A 14,559-nucleotide genomic window follows, 5' to 3' on the forward strand; every position below is an offset into this window, starting at 1 on the left:
TGTCTGGTCTAGATTCTGTGCTCCACTGACTAGAAGTCAAGATGGTCAGACACCACTTACCTGTACAAAGTTGCACACACATGGGCTGCAGATGCAAACTACTAAGACTGCAAGTATCTTCTGCTTCAAGCACTTGAATATTACCTGCATGTCATAGAGGAAGCCTTCTCATAAATGGGCTGCCAGCTGGCAGGCCCTGGTCTCAAGTCTGGGGAAAGGTGGAGATGCAAGGTAAGCTAGGCAACATAATTAGAAATAATCTGTTTTATGGCCAGGTGGTGGCAGAGTTTAGGATAACCAAGACTAGCAACCAATGCCAGGGGATTAAGGGCCTTAAACTACAATATAACAAGGCCAAGAGAAAATAGCAGTTAGTGAAAAACATGCTCATTTTATGATGAACTTGATTGGCTCCTGGGCATTTGCTCCCCCAGTGAGCCTTAAGTGCTGTGAGTCCACAATGAATCACTTTGTGGTGTGGTTGTGAGGGCTCAGGACTGCCAGCAGGGAGGATCAGGAGGCTAAGGAGATGCACTGAGAGATACCTGATATACTGCTAGGATCACAGGATCTTTTTGAGGTGGACTCAGGATCCAAACGTGACTGGTGACCCAATGGGCAAGCCAGTTCTGTGGAGGAGGATCTGGGGGATCTGGGACCCTTTACGGGAGATAGGTAGCTCCTTATGATAAAGGTACCAATGAGGGTGGATTTGGCAGGCACAGTGGAAAAGTTCTCCAGATTCTTATGAATAGTGCCATTATTATTTGTGAAAGGATGGATATAGCCTCATACCAGGGCAGAAGCGTCCACACTCTCTCTCTGCTCCACCAGTCTCCATTCTCCACCTGCACCACTGTAGCACAAGTAACAGCTGGCTAGACCCTTCCTAGCTCCCCCAATTCAAGCCCCTCAGAATTTCCTAGGTCTTGTAATTCTCTTGGCCCCCATTTTAGCTGCATAGAGCATTATTCCAGATGGAAGCAGAAGGGCCTGGTTTGGCATATATGGCAGCTCACTGAACCAAGTCAGGTGGCTGAACTTGGAAAGAAGGACCAGTTGGGAAAAAAATTCAAGAAGTCACACAAACTGCAGTGTTTAAAAGGCAAAACATAGGAACATTTTATTGCAAGAAGTTACATATTGGGCACTATGGCCAAAATGTTTCCATTACATTGACTCTGCTAGCCCACGTGCCAGGCAATGGCATCCACATCGCATGCTGAGCTTATACACCTGAAAGCACATGAAATTAGTCTGACTTTCTATGAAACACTTTCCTAAGCAGATTTTTTCTAGCTGTTTAGGTAATACCTTTAAAACTGTATAAAGCACAATTCTGGAATGTAACCAATGTGCAAGTAACAGTCCACTGACTAGTGGGGTACAAACTACAGTCTAGTAGAGAGTTCTGTTAACTATAGCCCTTATTTCATCCCAATCCCTAATTACTGTTTCCAAAAACCATTCATAAGAGCAAACACTTGCTATTCATCACCATTCTGCTCAGTGTATAGCTGAATTTTCTTCTATATATGTTTGCATACTCAGGAAAAGGCTTAATCTATGAACAAGCCTTGGAAGATAACACCATTAATGTCAAAATAGTTTGGTGGATTCCACACTGCTCACTCTTCTGAAGTTCTAAGTTTTGAAAATCCTGGAATTATGCATGTTTCAAGGCTCCAAAGGCTTCATGAACTTTTCATAAAGATCCAAGAAGGCCTGCACCACCATGGAGAAGCAGCCCTTCCAGTTAAATGTATTCCTGAGCTTGTTTGGGAAGATGGTGGGACACAGAATGGATATATGGATTCTTCCATCAACAACTCACAAAACCCAACTGTTTAAATACCTTGATAAACTTAGGCACATTAGCAGCTTGATCACACACTCCTGCAATACACTAGGTTTTGTCGTGCACACTTTCACCAGAACAGCAACTACCATGGACTTCCTGATTCCAGACTGACTCTCTCCAGATGACTGGTAATGAATCTGGGGTGGCCAAATTCAACAGGATGACGACTACTCTTTTCCACAGAAGTCTAGCACTGCAGTATTGGGCCCTGGTTAGCATAAGAGTTCCAGAACAGTTTCTTTTTTCATCCCAGGGTTCTGTAGGTAGAGCTGGCCATCCCAAGTCACCAGAACAACTCTATCCCACAAGCTTGTAGTCGTGCTTCACCAGGTGCAATTCATTCAAGAGTTAAAACACACAGCTATGCATGTGTCAAGCAGCAGTAAGTGCCTGATGTGTGTTTGTGTCTCTAGCTCTCTGCAGGTATTGTCTGAACCATTTCGCCACTCTGCAGCAGCTCACTCAGATGCCTCCTAACGGCTTGTCAAAAATTTGACTTTTCCCTTAATTCTCCTGTGCTTCCCAGGATATTCTAGAAGTCCTTCCACAATCTGCCAGAAGCAACAGCTTGCGAGAGCTGTACCAGAAACTAGGATAGTTATTGGGAGGTCAGTGCAACTACACTGCTGTAGAAGAGCATAATATAAGGAGACAGAGCAAAACTGCAACAGTCTTTAGCCTGAAACATGGCTAGTGTGGACACACTGTACCACTGGTGCTTACATGAGTGCAATTCGAATGGTTCAACTCCCTAGTGAAGACTCTGCCTAAAGCCTCCTAAGCACAGCAAACATGCAAAGATTCAACATCCCTATGCTTAGAGGACTGGACTTATGAATTTTGTCATTTGGCAGGGTGGGTGGCTAACAAAAGACTGAAACATTTTGGAAAATGCGTGTGGCCTGATTTTCAGAGGTTTTGAGTACCTGTAACTCCCATGGAAGTCCATGAAATCTAAAAGGTGGCACCTCTGAAAAATCAGACCAATCATCCTTATTGCTTGACATCCATGCTAAAATGATCCACTGTAAAACTGTCTTGCACTTCACCAAACACCCTATGCATCACCCCTCCCTTTGCTTTTCCTGTCAGTTCTTTCCAACTTTTTGGAAAGCTGTAATCCCTCTTCTACGAATTATATATTTTACCTAAGAAATCTAATAAATGCTTTTAACTGAAAAAAAAATCAGCCTTATCAGTTCAGGCTGAACATGGTCATTTGAACTGGCCACAAAGCAACATGTATAAACTAGTCAGAATGATTTATGTTAATTCAGTCGTCATCTCCATTCAGTTCCTAGTGGAAAAGTGTCTGCAGCACAAAAACAATCCATCACAATTGGCACCCTTTCTGGTGATCTCATCGGAGAGACAAGGCATGGGAACTCAGCTGGTTACCAATAAATATATTAAAGTACAATAACCAGTAATTGCTATAAACAAAAGAAAAGGCCAAACACTAGACCAAATTTTTCAAATTGGATGCCCAGCACGAAGTGTGAAAATCCATATTCTGAAACCTACATAATGTGGGCTGAGATGTACTGAGCAACTTACTGAGTCAATGGAAGCACTGAAGTCAGTGGGAGCTAAATGGGCTGTGAATGCTAAGCACTTCTGAAAGTCAGACCACTTATTCAGATGCCTAAATATGGAATTAGGTGCACAAGTTTGAAAATTTTAGACTTCTCTGTGAAATGAAAAAGGATGAGCGATTTAACTAAACCTGTTCTATCAGATTTTTCATTACCTCCATAGTACCGGAAATTGGGATTTATGGAATCTGACAGCAAATACTGATGGGGATCAAGACTCCCAGCAACAGTTACACTTGGAGAGTAGAGAAATCCTAACATCTTGGGTCAACAGGGTTATTTGAAAAAGACCTACGGATAATTTAATAAGCCGCTTTTATATAATTCATTTCAAATCCAATGTAGGTCCCAAGGGCAATGAATTTAACTATTCAGAGTGCTAAGATTTGCCTATATTTAAAAAAAAAATATTGGTAGGAGTCCAAGACAAGCACAGCAGGATGCCGCATTTTGAGACAGATCTGGATTAGCAGTGAGGGTATATCTGAAGAATTGTGCAGCTCTGGCTCACACTACGCAAAATTCTAGCCATTACAAACAGACCATTTTCTCAAAATTTAAGGGTCTGATCCTGGAAGTTGCAGAGCTCCTCATTCAAGGATTATAGGACTAGACCCATATGCTTTTCAAACTTAACTTTAAAAGTGAAGATGTTACATAAAATGATTCACTCAGTGGTATTAAACACTGCCTGGTTTGAATGAACTAAATAAAATTCAAGTTATTTATCTTGTTGAAAACCTAGTTAGATTTTCTACTACTGCTAAATTGTGCATGGTACGGTTTTACTCTATCAGCATATTTAGCAATGTTAGATAATGATCAGTGTAGCTTCACCGAATTTTTCATAAGTTAACCAGCCACAGAATATGCTTAACATCTTTTTGTGAAAAGAATAAACAAATATTCTAATAAAACATTCTGAACTTTCAAGGCAATTTCATTGTTCTTATCTAATTTACATCCATTTCTTATGAATATTTTTTCTAATCCTCCACCTTCACCTTACAAAGCAAATTTTCCACCACAAGAGCTCAAAATCCCACAGGTTGCTTGCAAACACCTACTTATTTTTCAGTATCCACAACTAAAGCAGCTCCCATGCAGACAGAGAATAAGGCTGTTCCCTGATCCCACATTGTCTAGTGTGTGGGTGTACTGCTGCACTCAAGCAAAGCCCAACTGATGTAGATGGAGCTTTGCATGGGCACAGCAGTCCACCTGTGCGCTACACAATGTAGGATCGGTTCCTAAATGATAACAGACACTCAGTTTTACGATCAGATATTAAAAAAAAATCAAGATTAAATGCAGTTTTAGTATATCAAACCAACCACATGTAAGGAAATGCTCAGGAGTATTGCTATGAGATTCTCCTCTCATCCTAAAAATATCAGGAGGCAGCACTCTTTTTAAATAACAAGAGAAGCCCTACAACATTATAGTAGGGTGTTTTTGTACTATACATCGACATATTTCAGTTATCCTATTTTTAAAATTTTTCCCACAGCCAAAAACCCTTTGAATATTTTGAGGTATATTTTTGATTCAGAAAGGTAACAATATAATGGACATGTTAAAGCTTCAAGTTATCCACAGGGAGTTACACTAAGACAGTGGCTCTCAAACTTTTTTACTGGTGACTCCTTTCACATAGGAAGCCTCTGAGTGCGACCCCCCGCCCCTTATAAATTAAAAACACTTTTTAATATATTTAACACCATTATAAATGCTGGAGGCAAAGCGGGATTTGGGGTGGAGGTTGACAGCTCGCAACCCTCTATGTAATAACCTTGTGACCCCCTGAGGGGTCCCGACCCCCAGTTTGAGAACCCCTGCACTAAGAATACCTTACAATACCACTCTAATGACATTAGCCTAGACATATAGAGAGCTTCTTTTGCAAGATATTAGCAAGTCCTAGTAGGGAGATTATTTCAACTTTATACAAAAAAACCATCATCCTGACATTTACACCAATCAAATATAATGCATCTGTGAACGGATCATATTATGTTGTGAGTAAATGTATTCTACTCTGGATCACTAATGAGGAGATTCTAATCTCAAGCAAGACAAATCAATTTCTCATGAACTGTTATTTCATACATAACACAAATAAGAAATGCTTCACATTATAGACATTTAGATTTTGTTTAAACCTTTTTATTTAGAGATTTTTCTGGTAAGGAGATATACCATAGGAAAGCAATTTCACTGGCAGTGAGGTATGTATATACTCTACCAAAATACTCCTTGTTTTAACTGCTTTTAACTTTATTTACATATAAAGAAAATATCAATGCATATTCTTGATTTAACTACAGTTTTAGTTACCCTACATGAATAAAATGAAATGTTACTTGCATACAAAACTGATTTGTAGAGGAATCTGATTTACTGATTAAAAAATTAAATCACGTTTTGATGACAATTTAAATGAACAAACACAATTTATCATGACCAAGACACCTGCACCATATTGTCCATCCTCACAGCACATTTATTTCAGTAATTCCGTAAGTAGGTCCTTAGCATGAGCATAGTGTTACACAGTTTTCATACATAGAATCACATCCAAAACAAGTTCTAAAATTTAAATTGTAAACATTCTCTTCATATGTAGAAACATTTCAATGTGTTCAAATTTGTTAAAATGATCAAAAAAATTTAAACAGAATTATAAATGAAAAGTCTAGTCCTAAACCGTGTAGTGAGCAGTTCTCATTAGTACATTTCTACAGTGTTAAATAAAGTAGTAGAGAGGCAAACTGTTCTGTAAGCAAGTCAGACTTTAAGTAAAACATCATAAGGAAACAAACTTTAACAAAAAAAATGCTTTGCAATAAAGAAAGTTAGATTTGAATCTACTATGATACAAAAATGTAAAGGGTAAATAACATCTTTGTTGACAAAGTAGGAGGTAGCATGGATGCACCACTTTATTGTCAGTGAGAAATGCAACTGAAGTAAAGAATACTTCCTTACCACAAATAATTTCCAGTACTATGTACATATTTCTCTTAGAAATATTTGTTTAAACAAGTTTCCCTCCACTTTTTAGTACAAAAAAGCCTCATATGATTTTAAAAAAACACTTACACACCTAGATAGAATAGTACTAATTGCCCTATTTGAATGAAACAGTCTCTTGAACTATGAAGTACATGATATTTAATGCCCTAAGTTGAGTAAGTTGTATTAGCGGTTCTTGGTATTATACAAAACACTACATACATACAAACAAAATATAATATCTTATTTTACTATGCAAGTGGGTGTGTGTGTGTGTGTGTGTGTGTGTGTGTGTGTGTGTGTGTGTGTGTGTGTGTGTGTGTGTGTGTGTGTGTGTTGAATAAACAGAGCCTTGATTCTGGTAACACTGCAGAGGGCATGGTTTGTTTTTAATAAAATCTGTCTATAAGTACCCATGTGCAACAATTTAAAAATGGCTGCTTACATGTAATGATCTTGTATTGATAGTGAACACAGTAACTGACAAAAACATAGTAAACCTTAAAAACACATCTGCCACCCTATATAAAATATAAAGACTACTTACTGTAACTGTTAAGTACTCAATTTGTTTTGATGTTACTGTAATTCACTTTCCCTACTTCTCTGGCTTTAGGATTTATAAACATAATTTAGTGTAGCAATATTTTTTAAAAAATGACAAAGTATTTCAAATTTACATCCAATTCAAATTTAAAAGGTTTCCTTGTTCTATGATGCTGCTTCTGCCATCAGTAAAGAAAACGAAGTTTCAGTAATTGAAGCAGGCTTTTTAAGTAGCGATGTGACCTCAACCATGCCAGCCCCAGTCCGTGGAAGATTTGCATTGACGATGTGTCTCTGCAAGTGCTTTATCCAGTCTTCCTGAACAGACAATGGTCCTCGAAAGACCAGACCACAAAACCTGTGCAAATTTTAAAATCATTCCATCAAGAAGATATATTAGCATTAAACAAAGTACAGGTCAGCAGACATTGCTAAGGATTAAGAATTATACAGAAAGTAAACTTTTCTCCTAAAAGCTCATTTTAATATATTTTTTAGATGAAAACCCTAATGGTTTCATGGTTAATTCAACAATACTTGATAATTGTTTCAAATGACTACGAAGATATAAACACAAGATTGAAGTTTATACTACAAATTATACCTTCACATTTGTAATGCTATAGTTAATGGCCCATTTCCATTAATAGGCTTTTTGTTTGTTTTGTGCAGGGGAAGAACACTGCCCAAATATGAAATATGGAAAACACATTTTCAGCCAGGAGAGGGGAAAAAATCTATTCCAAAATGTAAGACTGTTTCAGGTTCTTTTTTGTTTAGGTTACTGTAATATTAAACTTAGTTGTTTGTTTTGCTCAATATTGACTTTTTAAATCAAATGCAGTTACAATAGATACTTCTGAATATTCTTATGTAAAAGCAACAATATATAACCTCTTTTTTTTAAAAAAAAACCCAGATACTGTAATTTCAGTTAACCAATTATAAAAATCCTGCATATACCTGCATCGGAGTATGTAAACTTCATCAGCACTATGAGGTAATGGCAGCATTTTTTTCTTGCTTCCAGATCTTGATCTTGACTTTTTTTGCTTACAATCTAAGGCTAAGAAGGAAGGAGAACATTTTCCATATATAAAAGTGAACAATTAAAAAGTTAGTCCTAAACCAAATAGAAATATTCAACAAACCTTCATTTATAACCATGCTGAAAAACTCATTTATTTTCTCTTACTGTGCCATGTTAAATTACCATCTAAATTCCAAAACTTTCAATTACCTTTCAAACTCTAAAGAATGATTCACAAAGAAGCAAAGATAGTCTTTTCCTATCTTTGTTTATCATAGAGTTTGTTCTCCTCTAAAAACCATCGGACAATCATTAAGCTAGATACATTTTAGTTCCAGCAAGCACTAGTAACTGTTATTGTGGAATTACCCAATGACAGTTTGAAATTCCCTTTCATTCTTAAAACTTTTTCGGTCTTGGAAGATCTGTTGATAACTATAGTTCAAATTATGTCATAAAAATACAGTTACAGCTTCAAAATGTTGACGCATTCAAGCTAATTTGATTTAAATCCAAAACATGAATGAGAACTATCTGCAAGGAAGTCTTGTCTACATCTGCTACAACAGTGAGGAATGCACAATCATCTGCTCACATCATACAAGCCGCAAACAGAAGCAAAAGTTTTGGTCCTGTCCTGTCTCTGGGACTCTTAGCTGAAGCTTTCTTACCATTTGTCTATTCGATGGTTAAAAGGAATAATAAGAAAACAATGATTATGAACCTCTTGTAATAGGTTGACAGACTTTTTGACAATGCATAGAGATGCAGAGCCACTTGCTGAATCACTGTCTTATCAGGTGTTTGAACTATGCATGAAAGTACAGCGCAATTACTGCTGAAGCATACTAGCATGTGGATTTAGGATTAAGAGGGGCTGAGCCCTCTAGGGGCAGAGGAAATTGAAGTTTGCAACAGAGGCCTTGCAGGGAAAAACTCTACATCAGCCATGGTTGGGAAATAACTTTAAACTGTACTTTACATTGTGTAATGATTTACACTTACCATGAAGCTAAACTCGAGGGAGAGTCTGGAGGCATGTGGAAACTTTACCTATTCCTAAACATGAACACGAAACACTAATGACATAGAACTATCAAAGTAACAATAATGGAAAGGGCATCAGCAGCACCAGGGAGGGTCACTCTAGGCCAGAGGTTCTCAAACAATGAGGCACAGGCACCAGTTGCCTGCCTTTTGGCCAGCGGTTAAGTGCTCCCAGAGTAGACCCAGAGCTCTGTCCTGCCTGGGGGCAGGGCAGAAGGAGCCACAGCTCTGTCCAGAGGACAGTGCTGGGACAGGGGCCAGCCAGGGGTCTGTGGGGGAAGCAGCTTGCAGGGGCTCCCCTGCTCTAGCCCCCAACTTATCTCTGCCTACAGCAGCACAGGGATTCTCCTGATTCCCCATCTTTTCTCCAGTAACACAAGGCCTCCCATCCCTGCCATCTTCCTCCTGTGCTCTGCTCACCAGCTCAGCTGGGGCTCCTCCATCTCCTGGGGTTCTCCTCTTTGGCTGAAGCACCCCCGCAATATCCCAGGGGCTCCCTTCCATCCAGCCCAGCCACATAAGTGGGGCTCCCCTCCACTCCTGTCTCAGCCCTGCCCTGCAATATCCCCTCCATTTGCTACTGAGCTGCTGTTCATCCCTGGGCTGCAGGGCTGGATGAATTGGGCTTAGCAGAAGGATTCTGCTGCAGCTGTTCATTTCCAGCTGGTGCCCCTATCATGGCAGCAGCCCTTATGCAAAGCCGGCACTTAGCTCTGCAGAATCTATTGGCACTGCCTTCCTCTCCATCCCTGGTGCTGGAGCTTGGCTGCTTGCGACAGGGAGAAGCCACCATGGGGGTCCCTGTGGCAGTGGGGAGCCATGAACCCTGCATGGTTCCTGCTCAGCCTGACCCACCATCTCCCCTATGGCACCAGTACAGCTAGACAGTAACCAGCTGGTCCTGGCCAGCAGCAGCCCAGCTCAGTCCCGGATACCAGCTTAGTACCCTGATGGACTTCCTGCTGCACCAGACCTATGCGGAACTCAAAGTGCTGGCGAACCTCCGACTGCCATGCTCTGACCTGCCCCGCCCCCACCTGCCGGGCCATCTGCACTAAATGGGGGGCCCTGTTCCCTGCCCGTAAGCCCAGGACAGCTGGGGCGGTGTCACACAGTCAATGGTGTTATGATTTCCTAAAATGTTTGTGCAGTTTTATTTTAGTTGCTACAGTTTGTATTTTTTGGAACACAACTGTGAGATAGCATGAAAAATAATTTATGCAATAAAATTAGTACTTTTGATACTCATACCCTTATTTTAATTATATTGATCATACACTGCTACATTATTATTTGTATTCTTGCAAAGTATAGGATTTTCAGTTTTGTGTTGTCACTGTAAACAATGGGGGGCTGGGAGGTGCAATTTTTTCTCTCTCTAAGCTTAGAGAAGCTCATTGTGACAAAGTTTGAGAATCCCTGTTTTACGCTGGTGTTTCTCAGCTGCAGAAACATTAAGATGTAAAATCCTAATGTTTGCGTTCTCTGATATACCAGTCAAGGATCTGTCTACTCTAACACAAGGATAATGACACAAAGATAATTGCTCTCAACACTCAACGCCTCCTCTGCTTATGCATTTATACCAATTAAGAGAAAAGAGAGAGCATCGCACTGCACCTTTGCATTTTTTTTCTACCGTGGGTGAATATTCTGGGGAGCAGGGGATCCCTTTAGATGAACACTTGATCTAGAGGTTTTAATCCAGTGGGCCAAACTTATTTTTAGAGGCCTTGTCTTCATCCCTGATTCTGTCCAATAGAATAACTATTTAAAGATTTCTGTTCCTCTAATTCTTTCCAGATAGAACCTCAAGGCCATAGTGTTCAGAGGCTGCCACAGAAACTAACTTCTGACTGAGTACCAAGATGTTCCCTCTCCCTCTATCATCTTATTGTTGTGGAAAGAGAGTAAGGGAGAGGAGATAAAGAGACAGCTGCCAACTTGCTGATCCCTTTTCTGGAAACAATATTATCTAGAAAAATGACTAAAAAGCCAATAGAAAACTCACGGACACTTCCGAGTCTTGAAGGTAGGAGAGAACTAAATTCAGACTCCAAATGAGTCCAAAACAGGTATCCAGATAGGCTTATTTACACAAAGTTGAAGGAAGCCTTCTATTAGCAGATGAGGCCCAATGGTGTTCTCTTTGACAGCAGCGAGCGAAGGGATCTGGACACAAAAGGTGCTGACAGCAAGGACTTTGTCAAGACCCTCTTGGAGAAAGTGATGGATGTGATCAGGGGAACAGGAATTGGCCCTAATGCTTTATGGCAACATACAAAGAACATGTTCCATTTTCTATAATGGAGAGAAGACCATATCTTCCAAGCTTTAGGAAAGTATGAATTACACAGGAGTAGAAACCATTAAATTGGCCTTTCCCACACCACTGGCACCTTATCTTTGGGGAGGATCATAGGACTGGAAGGGACCTTGTGGGTCATTAAGTACAGTCCTTGGCTATTGCAGGCAACCCCATTATGTAATCCCATTCACAAATTTAAAACTAGTTGGGATGTTCATCCTCACTGCTCCGCTAAGGAGTATTGAGATCCTCAAGTGAAAGGTGCTTTAAGTACAAGGTACTAATTTTAATCACTTTGTGTCCTCTCATAGGTATCAAAGATCCTTTTCAGCCTCATCTATATACACATAGGTTTTTATGTAACCCTCATAAATGCAGCATCTGAGCACCTTCCACAAGAGATATAATCACCTGCACAGAGATATAATCTCTCCTCCCAGTCAGGAGGAACTGGGCTTAATTCATTTTGTATTTTTCCACCTTTTAAATCTAGTATTACTAATGGATATCTTGCTCAAAAAAGCGGGGTTTGCATTTTGCCTGGAAGGTACTGAAATGTATGGCCATCCTTCTCTCTGAGAGAGGAGACAGGGTACCTGAAGCCTGGATACCAGTGTGCCAGTGGAGAACTATTAGCATAAAAGGAGATCCATCTGGCCAGGTGGAAATGATTCTACAACAATGGCTTTGCCTCTGTGGATTTTGCAGAACACCCCATAGAGGAAAATTGGAGGAAACAGAGACCACAGCTCCATTAGATTGCCAAGGCATTGATGTGAGATCCTTCTGAGGTCAGTTAGCAGTTACAAAATCAATGACATTAAAGAACGTGAAAAAGGTCTACAAAGTGGCAGCCCTATATGTGTAGCAGGCTCCAAAAACCAGAAGGATGTCACTCTTGTGAGATAAATGCTTTGTGGCTCAGAGTCTCTTAGATCGGATTTCTCTGGATACAGATGGACTTCAAGGCTAGATTCCCCTCATCCCCATCAAAAAATTGGACTCTTCTCACTCAGGCAATACTCCAGTGTTTCAGGGAGGCTATACCATCACTTATGTCCTAACCCTAGCTTTTCTAACAAAGGGTTCCTGAAGGCTAGCAATTCTAGGACATGGATGTGCAATCTTCTGAGAAATAAACCTCCCTGACCATCCCACACTTAATTGGGCCCTAACACAGGAAAATGGAGTCTGGCATAATGCACCAAGAGAGGTGGCTTTGCAATAGCCAGACAGGGATTTTACAGAGTGTAGAGGGAAGGAAGGAGAGAATGGGCAAGTAATTTTCTGCTGTGTCTAGTACACAGGCTCTAGACAGAACAACTGTAAAACACAGGACTGAAGAACTCAGCGAAGACTTCCAGCCCCTCTCACATAGGGTAACAGGACTAAGGCTGGAACACAAGGATCAGTCCACATGAAGCAATAGTAACAATAGACTCAGAAAACAAATTTGCAAGCAATTCAAATGTTAAAACTGGCCATGAGTTGAAGTAGCATTCCACACAACACATTTGTCCCCATTTCTTGTGGTTTTTGACTTTCTGAGTACATTTCTTTACTTTTAAAGACACAAACCAGCATGAATGTGCTTTCGGGTCACTGTAGGAGAGAAGGTAAGACCAAAACTTTTGGTAAAATTTGACTGATGCTTCTGATCAACATTCAGATGATTCATTCACCAAACAGACTGGTATATGAGTAACTGCAAAACTGTCATCAAATTGCTAAAACTCAGGAGTAGTAAACTCACTTAAATTAAAGCCATGTGTGCACAAACACTTTTGATGCTCACATACTGTTCTGATAGGATACTAAAACAAGCAGCACCAACTTAAGAATAACACAGTCTCACCCCTAGGTCACCTGTTCCAACCCAGCCCATGTTATGACCAAAACCGGTTATTTAACAACATCTGTCTGGTGGTTTCAATCCTAGTTCCTAGTGGACAGTTTCCACATGACAAAGTAAAACTCCCACAAACAGCAGGCTCACTAACACTCAGCAAAGAGATCAAGAAAACTGAACCCCAACCAGCCTCATGGAAATTCCTTAAGATTAGGGTGAGGCACATTGTCAAAGTGTATAGAAGCTCCGACTGCCACTACCTATGCCCATGTTGTGGATCGAGGGTATCAGTCTCCACAGCTGTCAACTACCACCTTTCATGAGCACTATATTCAGTACAAAAGTCTCTCTGAAAGAAGGCTTTTCCCTTCAACTTTGACTACCCGCTGTCTGCTTAGTTGCTGCTTCTGAAAGCTATGTGTGACTGACTGGATTCACTGCTCATCAAAAGCTCTGATTCAGCATGGCAGAGTAGAGGAACAACCAATTTAAAATAGAAGATAACTGAAAATCTTTGGAAAGATCACTTGGAGGAGCTCAAGTTCCGTTGAGAACACACTATTTAAAAAAGCATACACACATTAGGTAAACAGGCTGCATATACTCAATTCCACAGCACAGTGTCAGCATGGCAGGAAAGACCCCAGTCTCACGGAGGGGGCAAATTAAAATGTATGCCCAATATGAGTGGGCCGCAGCATGGATTATGTTGGAAATTGTAACTAGTGGTTCTTTGTTGCACATCTTTAGGTCCAATGAAATTCTCAGGCTGTGAAATAAGTGTGCAACTACACAACGACTTAAATTTGTGCTTTCTACTAATCCACAGTCCCCAAAACGGGAACACTCTTTACTTCAAGTGCTGAAGCAAGGTCTGTTCTTACTAGGACTTCATTATTTTTGCTACAGAACATTTACTAGTATACTAAACACAGGCAACACTACAATTAAGTGATATATGTTATCATTTAATTGTATTTGTTTGCTTACTTGCTAATTGGCCACATTCAAATCATTTGCGATGTCTCTCCCAGTCATTAGGGCAAATTTGTAGGGTTTAACTATACAACAAAATATTTTTATCTACAGTAATTTTTATGCCAGGGAACTTTATTGTGAATTCCTGAAGATATTAATACATTTTCTTAAGTACTGCTTGATCAATTATGGATGTAAGACTGCAGAATAAAGACTTCCAGGCTATATTTCTTGCTCCTCCTCCTAGCTCCAAGGCCACTTCCCTTGTTATGTGCCTCACTGCAGCAGCACAGCCGGGAGCAGTAGCAGAGGAAAGCATACGTTATTTTC

The 14,559-nt window shown here is 40.1% G+C and overlaps 1 protein-coding gene across 1 annotated transcript in view; it reads right to left on the minus strand.

Moving 5' to 3' along the window:
* Positions 1–7,182: 7,182 nt before the first annotated feature.
* ZNF644 (zinc finger protein 644) overlaps positions 7,183–14,559 on the minus strand; it is a 46,835-nt gene continuing 39,458 nt past the window's right edge. The window contains exons 5-6 of the mRNA XM_065409128.1: positions 7,981–8,083; positions 7,183–7,375 (exon numbers count right to left, since the gene is read on the minus strand). Coding sequence (XP_065265200.1) covers positions 7,183–7,375; positions 7,981–8,083 — 296 coding nt within the window. The remainder of the gene's footprint in view (positions 7,376–7,980; positions 8,084–14,559) is intronic.

This window comes from Emys orbicularis, chromosome 8 (genome assembly GCF_028017835.1).
Source record: "Emys orbicularis isolate rEmyOrb1 chromosome 8, rEmyOrb1.hap1, whole genome shotgun sequence".
Lineage (NCBI taxonomy): Eukaryota > Metazoa > Chordata > Testudines > Emydidae > Emys > Emys orbicularis.